The 18,382-nt window shown below is 44.6% G+C and overlaps 2 protein-coding genes across 12 annotated transcripts in view; both read right to left on the reverse strand.

The window, feature by feature from the left end:
- Positions 1-885: 885 nt before the first annotated feature.
- Positions 886-8,418, reverse strand: PSMD4 (proteasome 26S subunit ubiquitin receptor, non-ATPase 4). Of its 4 annotated transcripts, XM_031688946.2 has the most exons (11): positions 8,290-8,373; positions 7,863-8,039; positions 4,837-4,977; positions 3,860-3,974; positions 3,391-3,477; positions 3,092-3,160; positions 2,711-2,926; positions 2,198-2,315; positions 1,895-2,026; positions 1,743-1,810; positions 886-1,169 (listed from the first exon to the last, which is right to left on the reverse strand). In XM_031688946.2, exons 3-11 carry the CDS (start codon positions 4,956-4,958, stop codon positions 999-1,001), a joined length of 1,098 nt encoding a protein of 365 aa, XP_031544806.1. In that variant the 5' UTR covers positions 4,959-4,977; positions 7,863-8,039; positions 8,290-8,373; the 3' UTR covers positions 886-998. The 4 variants fall into 4 exon arrangements, with proteins under 4 accessions (XP_031544806.1, XP_006217037.1, XP_015105585.1 ...); XM_006216975.4 differs by lacking the exon at positions 7,863-8,039 and having other exon boundaries at positions 2,207-2,315; positions 8,290-8,418; XM_015250099.3 differs by lacking the exon at positions 7,863-8,039 and having other exon boundaries at positions 8,290-8,418.
- Positions 8,419-13,479: 5,061 nt separating this feature from the next.
- Positions 13,480-18,382, reverse strand: part of PIP5K1A (phosphatidylinositol-4-phosphate 5-kinase type 1 alpha) — a 33,464-nt gene continuing 28,561 nt past the window's right edge. For 5 of the 8 annotated variants that reach the window (XM_006216972.3, XM_006216974.3, XM_015250098.3 and 2 more), the window contains 2 exons: positions 15,429-15,477; positions 13,480-15,148 (listed from right to left, as the gene is read on the reverse strand). In XM_006216972.3, coding sequence (XP_006217034.1) covers positions 15,146-15,148; positions 15,429-15,477 — 52 coding nt within the window. In that variant the 3' untranslated portion in view covers positions 13,480-15,145. The remainder of the gene's footprint in view (positions 15,149-15,428; positions 15,478-18,382) is intronic. The other 3 variants (XM_072946589.1, XM_072946586.1, XM_072946588.1) reach the window with 1 other exon arrangement.

Consider the following 18,382-nt stretch of genomic DNA (forward strand, 5'->3'; position numbering starts at 1 on the left):
TTAGGATAGTGGTCGTCTCTTAGGAGGGTGTGAAGAAGTTTGGGAAGGAACGTAGCCAGGTATTAGTAAGATTCTAGCTCTTAAATAAAGTGGTTTCAGATACGTTCATTTTCTTATGCTTCACAATTTATACATAGGTTAGGTATTTGAGGTTATTTACCTCTTTAAATATAGTAGACAAAGGAGGAGGTTAGGTGAATTGTGCATTCTATTCCATGCCCCACGAAACACCTACCTCTCAATTTGGTGTTCCAAGGAGACTATCATGTTTCTCCTGTGGCCTCACAGATCCCACCTTGTGAAAGTCAGGCCTCAGAGATCCCTGATCCCTGGTGTTCTGTCGCCTACTTCCCCACCTCCGGCTCCATGCACTCGCCCAACCGGTCTGAGTGCCCAAGTGCTGCTGCGTCATTGGCGCATGCTGTCTCTACTGACTGGCAGCATCCCCGTCTGTCACCTGTCGGCTGACGAGCTTTCTGCCCCATTAGAGGACTTGAACGTTACCTCCAGGAGCCTTCCCAGAGGCTGGAGGAGTTCGGCCCTCTCTCCTCAGTTTCCACTGTGCCTTGTTGAGGCCTCTCTTTGGGCGCTCAACATGCTCATTTACTGGCTGGCCCTTCCCTAGAGGCTGAGCCCCCAAAGGCCAGTACTGTTTTCTTGTCACCTCTGTGGCCCCAGTGACTAACACAGTGGCTCTCAGCAAAGTCCTTCCTAAAGAAGGACTGTCACGGGTGGATGGGTGGAGATGGGGGGGGAGGGAAATGGTCAGGACTTAAGAGACCAGGCAGCAGAGACAGAGCAACAAGGTATAGTCCCCTGTGTGCCATGCAATCCTCCCTTCTCTCACACTCAAAGCGTCCACTGTTTGAAGCAGAAGAGAAAACAAAAAGTTGCCAAGCTTTATTTAGGTTGTAATGGTTACAGATAACACATCTAACCCTACAACCCACCCCGCCCTATTCGGCCCCGAACAGGCTCAGCACCCCCTCCCTCCAGTCTCACTTCTTGTCCTCCTCCTTCTTGTCCTTCTTGCCATCTTTGGTGGCCTGGGAGGCCAGGGAGCCCATGGCATTCCGAATGGCCTCATTGTTGGGATCCACGCCTGGAAGGTTCTCCAGGACACTCTGAAGGAACTCTGGGTCCTGCATCACGTCATAATCATCCTCCTCCTGAAAAAGGGCAACGTCAGCTGGGACAGGGGGCCAAGTGTAAGAGACCTGGGCCCCTCCCCAACCCGATGGGGCTGGGGGCACCTCTGGCCAATGGTCGGAAGAGCTGAGGAAAATGCCCAGTGCCAAGATACAGTATGGACCAAACATTAATTACGGACCAATTAGAGGAGAAGCTTGAGAACGATGCTTCCTGAGCTCAAAGGGTAAAAACAGATGCCACTGCCTTCAGGTTTCTGGCTATCAGACACTCTCTCCTCCTCTTCCTTCTCCTAGACTCTCTTTTCACCCTCTTGGGAAGTTATCACTGAGGATTCTCCAGACTGCTCCCACCAGCAAGGAAGGAGAATTACAGAGCACGGAGACACTCCTCCGATGGCCCGCCAGCGTTCTGGCCTTAGCAAGGCTTCCAGACAAGACATGTGCGTCTGCGTGCCTGTTTCCTTCTGCTTCTCACAGAGCTCATCTGTGAGGCCCTGAGAGAGGAGCGGCCCCAGGCCTACAGGCTTGAGGGTCTGGACACGAGAGGACTTTGAAGCCTGACAGGCGCAGGGAGTCATCGCTGGCCCTCACCTTGGCAGGCTCGGATGTGTCCATGGCTGAACTGGCATCCATGTCGGCTGACTCCGTCTGGCCAAACTCTGAGAAGAAGAGGTTGTCTGTTCAGTCCCACCTCCCCATCCCGACCTCTCTGCCTCGGCACGACCACCCAGGCCCTGGCTCACCTGCACCCTGCAGGGACATCTGCATGGCGTAGGCAATCTGCTCCTCCTCAGTCATACTGCTGAGATCGGGGAGCCCAGCGCGGCCAAACTCCTGCTGGCTGATGGTCATCTTCAGCAGCGCATCATCCGAGTCTGGGACCAGGAGGAGAGGCAGGGTAGAGCTGTGCCACGTTCCACACAGACCCAGCCCCAGCCCATCCCCTCAGCCCCACGTTCCCACACTGCCAGACCCCCAGCCCTTCCCCCCGAAGTCTACACCGGGCTCCCACCGAGCACCCTGCAGTCCCGGGACTTCAGTTCCACCTCTTTCACCTTCAGTCCCGGTCGTGGCAATGCCGGCCTCAGCGGCAGAGGCGGCAGCTGCCCGCCGCGCCTCCTCCTCCTGCCGCTGCCGCTGCTCTTCCATGGACACACGGAGGGCCTGGCCAAGGGCAGAGGAGGTCAGACATTCTCCAGCCCTCGCGCCCACTGGGCGCAGGGGAAGGCAGCTGAGGGGTGGAAGGGCGTGCAAAGGGCCAGCTTCTGGTTATACATATGGGAAAGAAGCTGGAGAGACAGAGGTGATATACGAAAAAAGGACGGGCTTGGGAGAAGCCTGGGGTTTAATTGGGAGAAGTGAATGAGAGAGAGTCTGACACTGGTGCCCCGGAGATCAGAAAGAATTGTGGGGAAGAGGGACCAAGAGGGGGTCTGGGAAAACGAGCAAGGGTGTTTAGGACTGCCTAGCCCTAGAGAAGCTGTGTGACGTGTGGGCGTGTCAGTAGAGGAGGACCAAGGAGGACCCTTGGGCTCTACCGGAGGTCAACGTTTGCTCACCAGGGCCAGCTCAGGATCAGCACTGGGATCCACTCCAAATTCAAAGTCACTAGCACCAAGACCCAGCATGGCGCCACCTTCTCCAGCCAGAATTGGAGAACTGATGAGGGCATCAGCCAGACTAGGGCCAGGAGGCACTGTCACCAGGTGAGAACCGGTTCCATCTTTGCCATTCAGTGTATTTACAAAGGCGGTCAGCTTTTCTGTGTTCACCTCCTGGGGAAGGAAGAACACAGGAGGCTCTCCTTGCCACCCTGCTCCCGGTTCTCTGCCACCTCAGTCCCTGTCTGTAGCTACTCGCCCACAGTGCAGACACTCCTCTGGGCAAGGACAGCTCTGTTTACAAAGCAAGTCAGTGTCCCACAGTTGGTCCTTACTCACCTCTTCCCCAAAATTGATTATGTCAACATTTACTTTCTCCTTCTTGAGGCGCTTAGCCAGTTTCACCAGCTAGGAAGAAGGGGAGGGAAATAAGGAACTCTAGTCCACAGCGTAAGAGGAAACAGCACACCTCACAACAGCAGGCAGAAACCAGTGGCCCTCTCCAGGCCCCCCAGCAGGAACACTGAATTCTGCATATCTACCTTTCCCCGGTGCCTCTGCCAAGCTCTCCTAAGGGCCCAAAGACCCCACTCCCAAACATGCACTGCCCAGATCCCCCAGCTGTCACTGGGACTCACATCCTTCTCATTGTCCTCCACAGGGCTTCCCACAAAGGCAATGATTCGCATCTTGTGATTCTTGCCCTGTCGGTGCTTCAGAGCCAGCTTGAAAAGGAAGTTCTCAGAGTCAGCTGGAGAATCATCCAGCTCTTTACTGTCACTTTGTTCCTTTCCTTATGGCTTCTATGTACCTCGAGCCTACCACCATGCTCACATCAGGTCTAAACCCTCTCCTCCAACCTTCCCTTCTTGCTGAGCTTCTCTGTGGACAGGAAGGGAGGTTAATTCTAAATTCTAGGGAGTTTTCCCTTCACGATCCTCATTGATCCTAGGATTCACCCCACTATATCCTTTCTACTCCTTTCTCTAGGTCATCCCTCTTCCCTTGCTCTGGTTCAAGCTCAAGATTCAAGGGAAGAAATGGACAAGGGTGGAGGCAGTACCCTAGAGCAAGGAGGAACCACCAAGGGGATCCTGTAGGACTCACATGGGCCACGCGGATGCCAGTGCAGAAGGTGATCTTGCCCTTGGGTTGGACAGTGTGGAGCTTAGACAGGATGCGGCCGGTGTCAGGGGTGAGCGTGGTCAGCACTTCACAGTCACTGGGATGCAGGGAAAGCACTTCTGTCCTGACTTCAGGTCAGGACAAGTGCCTCCAAACCGTGCTTGACTCATCTTTTCTTTAGAGACTTTGGTAATAACTATAATCTCTATTTTTCTTAATCAAACATCTAGTGTTTAGAGAGTAGTTCTTACAAGTTCTCATCACAAGGGGAAAAAGTTTATAACCATGTGAGACGTGGATAGTAGTTAAACTTACTGCGGTGATCACTTTGTAATAGACACGTTTATCAAACCATTATGTTGTACACCTTAAACCTATACGATGTGGTATGTCAATTATATCTCAGTAAAACTGAAGAAAAACATCTAGGGTTTAGTAGAAATAAAACACAGAAAATAAGAAGGGCTTGATTTTGTGAGAAACATACCCTCTTCTCCCAATATTTCCCCCAAACCCCTCTGATGTCATCTTGCCCTCAGGGCCCTGGGAACCCTCTTTCAACCATTGGATGCTACTCTGTCTCTCTCCTACCTTCTCCTTTCTAGATCCACCTCCTAGAATAGCATGTATACTGGGATGGTGGTCACTCATTTGAAGATTATCAGTTTCAGAAAAAAATCACTTTTGGGGCAATAAGATGTGTGATACACACCCTGGGGCTCTGATTCAAAATCACTTTTCACTGCCTTTAAAATACACTGTGAAATTTTACCCCAGGAGATTTAGCTTAACATTAAAAACAAGTTGCTATTTATATTTATACTGAATAGTGAAGAAGGGAGTCTAGGATGGTGATGGGTGAAAGCAGCCTCGTGGAATCTACAAAAGGGCAGCACGCCAGGTACCACAGCATGTCACGTACAGGAGACACCTCCGCCTTCCCCAGACCCCTCACGTACTTGGCCAGTGTGATGAGGCCCACGTTGTTCTCAGGGTTGCTGCGCGTCTTGGAGTGGCAGACTATGTTGACGGCGTCCTGTTGGGCCTGCAGCCGGGTGGGTAAGAAGTCCCCGTTCCGCATGTACTCACTGTTGTCCACACTGTCGGACAGGAATGGAGGAGGAGGGAGAAGACATATTGCAGGATCTCTCTGAGACATTCTCTCCAGTCTTTGTGGGACAGAGAATCACCTCCAACCTTTTCTGTTTTATTTTTTAAATATACAGATGACCAAGCCTTTTTCTAGACTGATTGAAAATAATCAAGGGAGGAAAATCATTTTAAATTTCCACAAGTGATTCTTTAAGCACCCAAGGTCATGGTCTACTAATGAACCACAAGCACCTTTGTATAAGGTGCGTTTAGTGTTCTTAGGCATGGTCATGAAGGAATATGCTGTCTGCTACTGAAATAGGAGTATTCCAAAGGGAGGAAATGAAAAGTGGAATTTAAAAATATTTATAAAATAACACATACTTGGCAGCACCAGGTGCAGGAAAGCACAAAGTAATCATCTGGTTAAATGTTTAACAGCTTTGGCAGCTGGGATGAGCTGCAAAAATGCAGTTTCACAGATTTGGAGGGGGTCTCACCTATTTTATCTATGTGCAACTTCTCACAGTCTCTAAGAATCCAGATAATATGAAATATAAGTGCCAATTTCCCGGAGGCCAGGGGAAGGCAGGTAAGTGAAGCAATTACACAGGATTAATTCATGAAGACCTGAGGTCCCTCAGAACTCTAATGGTCTATGGTTCCGCCCATGGTGAGGGAAGGGAACAGTGTCCCTGACAAGACACCTCATTTCTACTGACAAGCAAAATACGGACTGAGGCTTTTTTTTTTTCTTTAGTATCCTTTGCCTGGTAATAAATACAAACCAAAAATGAAGACAGGTAAGTAAGAAGCTATTGGAACACAGGTAGAAAAGGGAGGGAAGGAGGGGCAGTTTTCAGGCACAGGTGCACATCACCTCTGCTACTTGTCAGTTCTGTGATCCTGAGGAAGCTACTCACTTTCTCTAAGGTCCAGTTACCTCAACTGTAAAATGGGTTTTATTGCACCTACCCTCATATGGCTGCAATGAGGATTAAACGCATGGAAACTTAGCACGTGCCTAATGGCAAGCAGGAAACACAGACTAGTTCTTCAATCCACATAAAGGAGGTCAAGGGCTGACTCTACTGACCATGCATTATATTCTTCTTTCCCTGACACACTGTTTCTAATTATTCTCCCAGCACGGAGATAACTGCCTCTCTAGGTTCAAATTCAGTGGTGAGTCCAAATATAAAAACAATGGAAGCTTTGAGGATCATCCAGATGGAACAGCTACTAAGTAAAGACTATGGGCAAGACCAGCAGATGAATGAGAGCTGGAAGAAAGGTGCTAGAGGAAGAAGGAGGACTTGAGAGAGAGGGAGAAGCGACAGCGCAGAACACGGCGGTGGGACTCACACTGTGCTGTGCGCGCATCAGAACCATGGCGAGGCTGCTGGTTACGGTGGCAGTGTTAAACACCAGATGCCTTTGCACCTGTGTATGCAGCCCTAAAAAACGCACTGTTTAGTTTTCCCAACTTTGAACTTTATATGAATGGAATATTGTATGTATTTCTTGTGACTACTTTCGCTCAACAGTATATAATTTTCCCTGCCAAAAAATTCACATCGAAATCAGGGCTTAAGATATGATCCAGCTATTCATAAAGTCTTCATTTAAAAGAAGACTACAGATGCTGAGACCTCCTTGGCTGGAAGTCTGACTCAGCAGATCAAGAACAGAGTTCAATACGCACAATTTTTAATAAGCTCCTCCAGAGAATCCTGACGCACAGCAGAACACGAGGCCCTATACAACAAAGGAGTGGCTCCCATGGCTATTCTATGGCTGGGCTATTACAGCAGCTACCAACATGTCTCTCTGGGTGTCCTGGTTGCATCTGCCTTCCCTCCCCAAAAGAAACTGCCTTAAACCAACAACCTTATGATGAAGTCACATTAGACTATTTCCTACTCCCTAAACGTGCCTTGGGAACTTACACTTCGTAGCTTTGTTTATGCCCTTCTGCCTACGTGTAATGGTCTCTCTTTCTCAATACTTGTCTCAGTGCCTTCAAGGCCCCTCTTAAATTCTCTCTTGAGGACTCTGAAAGTTTCATGGTAACTAGTGTATGTACAGTGCTGCACAGTTTACAGAGCATCATAACATACGTGTGCCATCAGGAAAGCAGATGTTACTATTATTCTCATTTTATAAAGAAAGCGAGAGATTTACTACATTCTCAACAACACACAGCTGGTAAGTACCCAAAAAAACACAGTCCAAATTCTGTCCTCTTTCTATTCTAACATGCTCTCTCACACAGGTTGCCAAATTTAGCAAATGAAAATACAGGACTCCCAGTTAAACCGGAATTTTCAGATAAACAACAAATAACTTTTTAGTATAAGTGTCCCATGCAATATGTGGGACACACTTATAACCATTTTTCAATATTAAGAATTACTGTTTATCCGAAAATCAAATTTAACTCAGCATCCTATATGTTATCTGGCAATGCTATCCTCCTGGCAAAAAGAAAATTCCTAGGCATCTGTTTCATCCACCTGGCGATTTGTGTATGTTTGTGAACTATTCTGTATTTATTCTATGTTCACACTTAGAAGAAACTTTTGAAAGCTTGCAGAAGTTGGTGTCCTCAGCTTCTAATCTGACTCCTAATAACTACTCAGCCCAAGTTTGAGACTGATGAGGAGAGCTAGCTCACTGGATAAGAGCCTTTGTGTCAGATAATCCTGAGTTTAAACCTTGGCCCCACCACATAATTAGAGCTGTGTGGCTCTGGGTAAGTCATTTAAAACTGGCGAGACTCGGTATCCTCATCTGTAAAAAGGAAGGATATTTACCTGGAAGTACTGTGAGGTTTAAGTGAGATAAAGTAAATTAAATGCCTGACACTTAGGTAGCAATCTATAAATAATACCTTTGAAGATGATACAGGGGAAAGCAATGAAGTTAGAGACGAGTGAATGGGGCGGGGAAGGGATTTATCATCTCTCTTCCTAACATCCAACATTTCGAGGAGGCCACCTTCACGACGAGTCCGAGAAGCAGGACTCTGGCTAAAGACAGACCTGAGGCTGGTCTAGAGAAGACGATGCTGGAACAGAGAAAGGTAGCAGGGATCGGCCGGTCAATGGCTGTCCGCAGGTTGAGGGTTAATGTCCTCCGGGAACTAGCTCCGAGGACCCAGGATGACTCAGGGAGTCCATGCAACGTCTTCCCTCCCGGCCCAAAGCCTCACCTCGCCCGTCAGCCCCCCGCCCCGACCCCAGGCCCGCCCGGCCTCCGAGCTACACGCGCCCCCGACTCAGTCCCGCTCCCCACCGGGCCCCGAGGTTGCTCCTCACCAGACCATAGTGCTTTCCAACACCATTTTGCCAGCTTCCTCCCTCCCGACCGGCTCTCCCAGACAGCCTAACAACGACTCCTCCGATTGGCCCAGCGCTCGCCACCAATCACGGATCTCGGCTCTGCCGGCTGGCTCCGCCTCCATCCTCCGCGTTGTATTCTGGGAGTCGTAGGCGCCGCCAAAATAAAAGGGATGTTTGGGGGCGGGAAGAGCAAGATAACACCGAAAAAGAGGGCCCCACCTCCACCTTCCCTGTTATTCTGGTTCTCTGATGGGATTCCTTGCGGACGGGTTCTAAGAGAAGCTGTAGAGGAACGTGCTGTGGCTGCGTCTGTTCCAGCATCATCGTTTTAAAAAAGTGGTGGGATGACTAGTGACAGTCCAGCTCCCCCTGTTCCCCAAAGCACTTCGTTCGTCCAACTACCAAGCCCTTATACCCCTGAATTGCATGTTTGTGTATCCAGCTCTCCCATTTCATTAAGGGCAAGAAAGTGTCTTTATCTTTGCTATCCCTGAGTCCACTACATAGCCTGATACATGGTGGGAGCCCAGAATAGGTTTGATGATGAATTAATACTTTTAATCTCCCAAAGAATGGGAGACAACCTAGTCAATCGTTTTGGGGTTTTAATCAACAATTACATTCAAACATGCCTTGGCTTACCTCCCCTCTCCTCCACACACACATCCCAAAGTAAAACTGGAAATTCCAGGTGTCTATCTTGGGGGGGGCAGTGGGGGAGGACGGGAGTGGGTTGGAAGGACTAGGCTTGGCTACAGAGATAGCAGATGGTAGATGGAGATGGCAGGAGTGTTGTAGATATTGGTTAGTTGTTGATAAAGTTTAAACGGATATGTTCGAAAGTTATTGGTAACCATCAGAGCTGGCATAGAAATAAAACTTCCATATCACTAGAGAAAAAAATGTCAATATTATCATAGATGGAAAAGGAAAAAATAGGAAAGCACATAAAAATAATTGCTGACAAGTTCAAACATAAAATATTTTAAAAATAAGAATTATATATATATATTTAAAAGATACACAATGTAAATAGAGACACACCAAACTAAGTGACAAAAGTTAAAAAAATAAAGGGAGAGGAGAAAATAATATATCAGGCAATAATAATAAAAGAAAACATTGTAACCATGTAAACATTGTACAAATAGAAATAAACACAGATAGTTGAAGTCAGATCAAGAGAAGAGTACTTCATAAAATATAAAATTCATCAACAAAATTTTCTAAGTTAATCAGGATAATGCAACTCCAAATACAATTTGAACATCAGGAATAACTATAAATTATTATTCTTCTAAATGTAGAAGTAAACAAACTTTCAACCCAAACGAAAGAACTAGAAAGTGAATGAATACTGTCATCATTGTTCCGGGAAAACATGATCATGGTACCTGCACAGGGAGATGTCTGACACCTGCTTAGCTTTAGTCAGAGATATTTAACAGATTGTGACCAGTTTTTAGTTACTACACTTAAAAAGTCTATGTAGATATTGCAAAGAATACAAAATACAGTGGGCATAAAAAATGAGATAGCGAACAGGTCCTGTAAGACTGATTCTATTCAACCTGGAGAATGGAGAACTAATATTCTCCTCAAAAGGAGAAGATGTCCTGTTAAAACTATGTCAGAAGATTTTCAGTTCAGAGATGTGTGAGTTGCAACAACCCACACAAAATATGAAATCTGTTAAGATCACATTTCAGTAAAACAAGAGCTCTATCATGAAAAAACAAAAACAACTCATTCATTTACCTGGGAGTCAGGCACTATTCTAGGCACTTGGAAGGAAACAAAACAAAGTCCTATCTTTGAGAATCTTACATTCTATTGGGGAAGGCAGAAACTAAACCAATGAATATAGACATAGTCAAATGATAAGCACTGAGAAAAATAAAGCAGGATGAATATGGTTTCCATTTTATATAAACAGGATATTAGAGAAGCCTTACATTTGAAAAGAGACCTGAAGGCTACCTGGCGGAAAGAGAAAGTGCAAATGTTCTGAGGTAAGAGTGTACTTAAGAACAAGGCCAGCAGAGCCTGGAGTAGAGGGAGAGAGAGAGAAGAAATGAGGCCAGAGAGGCAAACAGAATAACAAAGTGGGATCATGTACAACGGCATAGGTTATTTTAAGTACTCTGAGATAGGAGCTGTTGGAGTTTCAACAGAGGATCACTCTGACTGCTGCACTGAGAACAAACTATGGGGAAAAAGAGCAGGAGATGGACCAGTTAGGAGACTATTTTAGTGATCAGATGATATGATGGTGGCTTATTCTAGGGTAGTAACAAGACGTGAAAATTGTGACATATGATTGGATTTCAAGTATGTCATAAGATACAAAACTGACAAAATTTGCCAATGAATTTGATAGAGGATGTAAGGAAAGAGAGTGTTAAGGAAGATACCAGAGTTGGTTCTAAGCAACCAGAAGAATGGTGTCACTATTTCTGGAGATGGATTAGGAGGGGTAGGAACCAGAGATTCAGCTTTGGACATGTTAGGTTTAAGATGCCTATAAGACATCTAAATGGAGATGTCAAATAAGTGGGTAGATATATGAGTCTGCAGTTCAGGAAAAAAGATCTGGACTGGAGATAGTAATTGGGAGCTTTTAATTGATTATGAGGTGACAAGTTGGACAAATTATATAGGGTCTTCAGGACTTTAAAAAATTTCCTAGGGAGTGAATGTAGACTAAAAGAGGTCCCATGATTGAGCCCTGGACACCTCAACATTTAGAGATAAGACAAAGAAGGAGGAACCAGAAAAGAGGCTGGAGATGGGCCAGCATCTTGGTAAGGACAACCAGAAAGTATGTAGTACCCCAGAAGCTAAGTGAAGAAAATATTTCAAGGAGAGAATAACAAACTGTCAGATGCTGTTGACATGTCAAGTAAGATGAGGACTGATATATTTAGCAGGATAGAGGTCATCAGTGACCTTAATAAAAGATATTTTGTCATGGCAGCAAAAACTTGGAGTGAGTTTGAGAGACTGGGGTCAAAAAAACTATTTGTAAAAATTCATTTTAAGACTGTTGGCTAACTGTGATCACTAATTGGACATTAGTAAGGAATTAATTTTTAAAGGCATGATGTTTTAAAAGAGCCCTTATCTCTTGAGTTAAAAATAAAAGGATATGATGTCTGGGATTTATTTTAACTTAATCCTTTGGAGGTGCAGAGAGAAAGCAGGGGTGGGGTAGAAAGCATAGATGAAATGAATTGGTCTTATTTATGTTGACAATTATTGAAGCTGGCTGCTGCATACATGTTGGCTCACAATACTACTCTCCTTTTGGTTTGGAAATGTCCATAATAAAAAGTAAAGAGAGGAGAGAGAGGAAATTGGAAACAGCTGATGCTTTATAATGAATTTTTAAAAAATAATTTTATAGATGATATAGACTTGTCCTGTCTTTGAAAAACTAAATCTGAAATCCATTTTAACTGGCAGGTCTGTTTAAAGAATGAATGAGATGCCAACTCTGAAAACAGTGAATAACTTTCAGAATAACTGAGATTGACATACCTTAGAGTAAAATATTAGACCAGGATTTCCAGCTTTATTATCCTATGGTTTTGATTTCCCTGACTTTTGGACCAGATCCTACTTGTATCTGAATACAGATCACATCGTACAGCTGTAAAGCAGCAGCTACTGCTCACCACTAGAGGGACCCTCTGACCACTCAAGTGCACATCAAGTGCACCTGCCCGCCAGTTGCCCGAGTATATCCAGCAACAGGGTAAGGGTAGCAGTAAGATAATTTTTTGCCTAAAACACGTTCAGATTCAATTTCTTTTAGGGAAGAAGTCCCCTTACCCAGCCTAATGGAGGGCTGAGCCTGTGGCTTAACCTCAAGGTAAAAACTTTTAAGAATCCCCAATTCTTCCTTCAATCCAATTACTTGTTCAATCATAATAATTTTACTCTGTTCCCTCCCTTCCTCTCCAAGTGGTTATCAACATCATCCTAGACGCACATCACCTCAAACCTAAATTATTATAGTCTAATCACTTTTTTGTATCCACTTTGATAGGACTTAGTCAACAGACTAGCCTCAGAATTATTTTTTGATCATGTCCTACTTAGGGACAAAAACATACTATGCTTCCTCATTGCCTACAGTTTAAAATAAAAATCTCTCAGCCTAGAGGTCAGGGCTTCCAGTGCTGCTTCTACCTACACTTATCCCAGTATCCTCATTCGGGTCTCCCTCCACCATTGCTCTCACCGCGGTCTCTTCCTTGTACTCTGAACAGATGATTCTTAAACCTGTAGGCCCTTGTGCTGAAGAAAAACCTTCCCAACACTTCCAGCCCACATGACCTCTGATTTTCTTCCACCTTTATATTCTGTATCACTCTTTCAGAGAACTGAAATCCTTAACTGTATCATTAATCTAATGTGCTATTTTTGCATGCATGTACGTGTGTGCTCCTCCTGGACACTGTGAACTCTTAGAAGGATGGTTACTTCTTTTGAAATGCCTGCCCCATGCATTGCTCATTGGCTACTACGTAAATATCTGTAGAATGACCTTAACAAGACAGGGAATAGCAGTGTGGAAAAGAGCAATATTTAATTAACTTGCTTCTCTCCAAAGCTCCCCTACCCACACACCTTAGAGCAATCCTCAGTTTTTGTCTAGTTTCCCAACTCAGTAAAATAGCCTAAGCTCAACCTCACGGAGAGAAACACAGAGCTGAGGGAAGCAGTCTTCATGCCTCCCTAAGAGTGACATCTTAGGGCCAGGTCAAGGGAAAGAAAGGGAGGGAATCCTAGGACCAAGCAATCTCAAGCTTGTTTTTCCCACTGTACCCCTCCTTTCCTCCTAAACCTGAGTAAGATTTGGAGCTTTGGATCCCCAAATCCCTCAATCAAAGTGGGTTGCAACCTAGGCAACAGAACTACATTAATTTCCTTCCTATTCATTCATAGTTTTTCCTTGTGAAGTTTCAGTTGTTAAGATGGAAGGGGTGGCTGGAAGGTGAATGAAGCCATTTCTCTTAGCCTGAGTTAGACCGAACTGGAGTAAGGAAAACTGGAAAGGATGCATTTGTTCATGGCAATGTGAACAAAACTGAGCCTGGGTGATGGGGTAGGAGGGTGGAGCAGATGGTATATGAAAAAGAACCAAGAAGAAACAAGAGGTCTAAATAACTGATGAAAGTTTAATACATTAAAACCAGATATTTATCACTTTTATATTGTATTTGCCATTTCCGAACAATACAAAGTAGAGGCAAATAGTGACACTTCATAAAAATGTTGATTCCCCGTCCCCTTCCCTAAGACCCAGCCTCCCTCAAATATTCCCTCCCACCCCCTACAGAACTCTGTCCTGAATAAAACACTTAAATACATCATAAATAGTAAATTATGAAAAAAATAGCAAGAATTGTTTCTTTCCTTCTTGTAAAAAAGAACATGGCAGCAAAGACAGGCAGCCAGAAACTGGCTGGAGGTGTCTAATATAGACAGTTACTCGGGGTACGGGTTAACCTACTATCAAGGTAGGACGGGATGGAGAGGGGATGGTATGGGGATTCAACAACTGGCCTGAGATGCCAGGCCCCCCTCTTCCCCTGACAGGACTAGGGGGATCAGACAGAACCAAGACTCTTGGAGACGGGGAGGAGAAGGATGACACAGCCCCCCAGTTCCAAGGTCTCTGCATGAAGAGAGGCGGCAGGGCATGAGGCACAGCAATGACCTCACTAAGGCAAGAATCTGCTGGCTCCCCGTGAGTTTAAGAGAATATTCTCTAGCCTCAGAGTCATGGACTACCTGTTAAACAGACACAGTTGCACAGAGCTGTCCCTCAGCTCCACGAATAGCAGGATACTGTCGGAAAAGGTGGTGGTAAGAACAAGGAAGAAATCTCCTTTGAAGAAGAATCTGAAATTCATTTGATAAGTCTTCATATTTAGAAAAACAAGCTGAATACATTTCAAACGGCAAAACAGTAATAGTCATTACAGCCCGGCAGTGAGTAGGTCCCGCCAAGGAAGGAGTTCTGCTCTTTCAGCCCCGTGACTGCCCCTCTGTTTAACAAAAGGGGTAAAGATTACCCCCTGTCCCACTCTCTCCGTTCCTTCAGCCTTAAGAAATTCATCAGGAGAGGAGGAGGTAAAGTTGAGCTGCTCCTGGGAGAGCAAGCACCACACTTCCGTTTCTCAAATACCAGGGCTCTTCTGAGGGAACCGTATGAACAGGCATCTCTTTGACACATCTGCGGTTTTGATCTGAAACTGTCTGGCTTGAAACTGTGTGCTATTTTTCTTTTCCTTTTTCAAGGGGGAAAAAAAAAAGGCTGGAGGTGGTTAGACACCCTTACCCCAAAAAAACTTTTACAAAGATTGCAGGGGTCTTCTTCCAGAGAGAAAGTTAAGGTGGGGATAGTGTGCCAGCCAATCTGTCCTGAGGAAAGTAAGAGTCCAGCTCCTGGTAAAAGGTACATGACAGGGAAGAAAACCACCAAGTCCAGCAATCGCACTCCCAACAGGAAGAATGGGGGTTTAAAAACAACTCAGTTCTGGAAGTCAAGGCTGGCCAGCTGGAAACTTGCGCCACTCAGCTCAGGAGTGGAGAGGGTGCTGCTGTTCTCAACCAGCCGAGGCACTAATGCCCATTCATGAGGAAGGGGAAGTAGAAGACGTTCTTCTTCAGGAAGGAGACGGAGAGCTCCCCTAGCCTCCGTTACACCCCTTTTCTGATGACCAAGAAAAAGAAAAATCAGCATTGCTGGGTCAAGGGTTGACATCTTGGGATCACAGAGATGGCAGAATCTTGTTCCAGGTCTTCTGAGGATTTCTGCTCACTGAAAAGAAAAAGGGTGTAAAAGTTAAGGATGTGGAGTATGAGGTAAGGAGGTAGGAAAGGAATTCAAGTGAATTTCCACCTAGTTGGCAGAGTTAAGAAGTTTTCTTCTAGTTCAGCTTCAACTTCCAAGTTACAAGGCACCAAAAACACAAAATTTTAATATTTAGGCGGCACTCAGTCCCCTAACCTTGCCAATCAATCCCTTGCTCTACTCCATCAGTGATGCTCCCTATACTCTTTAAAGTGTTGCACACCTCCCCCACATTCCAGACACTCACGTGGATGAACTCTGACTCTGTAACTTCAGGCTTTTCCAAGAGGGTTGAGCTAACAGGAGAGAAAGAAAGAAAAAAAAAAAAAGGCAGAGAGAAGAATTAGTAAATAAAAAAGAAAAAGGACTTTCAAGTCAAATCTCATACTGCTTCTTCATATTTCATTCAGAATCAATTTAGGATTCAGAAAGAAGAGGTTAAGAAGCTATTAGATTTGGAAGCACGCTGTTTTAACTATTTAGTTTCTTGACTTCTATGAAATACTTCCCAACACCCTCTTCTCGCGTCTTCAATCCCCACCTGTGGTAGGCACCCAGTGATCACTGCCGCCTGGTAGTCATGTCATAGTGTAATTTTCTCCTCTTGAGTTTAGTAACTTTCTTTTAGTGAAGAGAATGCAGCACAGGTGATGGGAAGTCAACTTTTGAGATTAGGTTACAAAAAGACGACAGTTTCCTCTTGGACACATATGCTTTCACTTGGTGGCTGTGAGGAAGCTAGCTGCCATGCTGTGAGCTGCCTTATGGAGAGGATCATGTGACACGAAATGTAGGGAGTAACACAGGCCAGCAGCCAACAACAGTCTATAAGAGAATGAATCCTGCCAACAACCACACAAGTAAGCATGGAAGCGCATCCTCCCCTGGGCAAGCCTTCAGGGGTTAACAGCTTGACTGTAACCTCCTACGACTTTGAGCCAAAGGCACCCAGCTAAGTCACACCCAGATTCTTTTTTTAAATATATATATTTTTACTGAAGTATAGTCAGTTTATAATGTGTCAATTTCTGCTGTACAGCATAATGCTTCAGTCACACATGAATGCACATTTTTTGTTTTCATATTCTTTTTCACCCTAAGTTACTACAAGATATTGAGTACAGTTCCCTGTGCTAGACATCATGAACTTGTTTATCTATCTTATATATATTAGTTAGTATTTGCAAATCTCGAACTCTCAATTTATCCCTTTCCACCTTTTTGCCCCCTTGGTAACCGTAAGTTTGTTTTCTATGTCTTTGAGTCTTGTTTCTGTTTTGTAAGTAAGTTTGTCTTTTTTTTTTTTTAGATTCCACATGAGTGAATATGGTATTTTTTTTTCTCTTTCTAGCTTACTACACACCCAGATTCTTGAGCTACATAAAATCTGAGATAATGTTTGTTGTTTTTAGCTACTAAATTTTAGAATAATTTGTCACACAATAATAGATAACATAGATTTTTGTACCTGCAAGTAAAGTGTTGCTGTAATAAAAATCTAAAATGTGAAAGTGCTCTGGAAGAGGGGAGCAGGCTTGAGGAGGGTTCTAGTGCAAGTTTAAAAGCGTCCTGAATATACTATAGAATCTTGCACTTTAAGAGGTTTCCCAGTGAGGGCTTAAAGGAAAGTGAGAAAAATCTTATGGGACATTGAAGAAAGAGGATCCCTGCAATGCAGTGGAACAAAGTTCAGCAACAATGTCATATGCAGGTATGTGGAAAGTATGTGCCTAAGGAACTTGGTGATCTAGTTAGGATTTCTAAAGCAAGTGCTGAAGGTGCCACCTGGCTTCTTCTTAATGCTTATAGTAAAATATGAGAGAAGAAAAGTAAATTAAGGAACAGACTACTAAACAAAAAGAAGCCGCAACTTGATGGGTTTTGAAAATTCTAAACCTCTCCAAATAATGCTAAAATTAAGAAATGGATAAAATCTATGGCACTGCCAGGAAAATGTAGTCTACAGATGAAGCCAAAGCTATGACTGTAAAACATTTTTTTAAAAACCGAAAGTACTATTCATTCATACAAAAGGCCATTCAAAAGACTAAGGGTATGTCTCTCAGATCCTCTCACGTTAACAGGATCTTTAAGAAGCACAGGGCTTATCAAGAAGGTATTTGTGGGTATGGTTTTTGTCTAATAGAATGAATCCCAATGAGATTCACAGGAGGCCCATAAAATCTTGGCAAGTATTGTAAGACCAGAAACACTACAGCTTGGACTAAAAGGAACAGAAACAGTACACAATTAAGAGAGACCACTGGATCCCCAAAACTCTGCTGGCAAGAAGCAGGCTGAGAAAACTACTCAGCTGCAAACACATTCTAGCTTTCATGAAAAAGGAAGACTCAGAAGGCAAAACCAAGAGTCCACAAGGCAGAGCCAAGAGCCATGAATCATTCTCATGCTTTGAGATCTGATCAAAGAAACTCCAACATTTGCTGGATTTTAGACTAGCTACGGTCAGTGACTCCCCCGTGCCTCCCACTCTCTCTTTTTTGTACAGGAATGTGTGAAGTGGTTGTCTAATGTTTGTCTCACCAACGTATGCTGGGTGTGTGGGGAAAAGACAGCTTGTCTCTTAGTTTCAGAAGCCTACAGTGATCCCTGCTTCCTGACATTCACACTCTTGGGTAATGCCTTCCTCTTGACTGTGGGGCTGATTTAGTAGAATGCAGTACAGGTGACAGAATGTCAATTCTGAGATGTCGTTACAAAAAGACTGTGGCTTCTGCTTAGGTGCAGGCACTCTCACTTGCTCACTCTGAGAGAAGCCAGCTGCCATGTTCTGAGTTATCCTACGGAGAGGCTCATTTGGCAAAGAGCTGAGGGAGGCCCTAGACAACAGCCAGCAAGAAACCAAGGCCCTCGGTACAGCAACCCACCAGGAAATGAATCAATAACCACATGTATGAGCTTAGAAGTGAAGCCTCTCAGTTAAGCCTTCAGGTGGGACCTAGCCCTGGCCAACGGCTTGACCACCACTTCATGAAAGACCTTGAGCCAGAAAACCCAGGTAAGCTGTACCTGGATTTCTAACTCACAGAAACTACAATATATGTTTGTTATTTTAAGTCACTTAAGTTTTGGGGTAATTTATTATAATGTAATAGATGATTAACATACCAAGTAGCAAAATTAAATCACAATCTTTACACTGGATCCTTTTGAAAGGCTGACTGTTCATTGTCTTCACTG

The sequence above is a fragment of the Vicugna pacos genome, chromosome 21 (genome assembly GCF_048564905.1).
Source record: "Vicugna pacos chromosome 21, VicPac4, whole genome shotgun sequence".
In the NCBI taxonomy this organism is placed as follows: Eukaryota; Metazoa; Chordata; class Mammalia; order Artiodactyla; family Camelidae; genus Vicugna; species Vicugna pacos.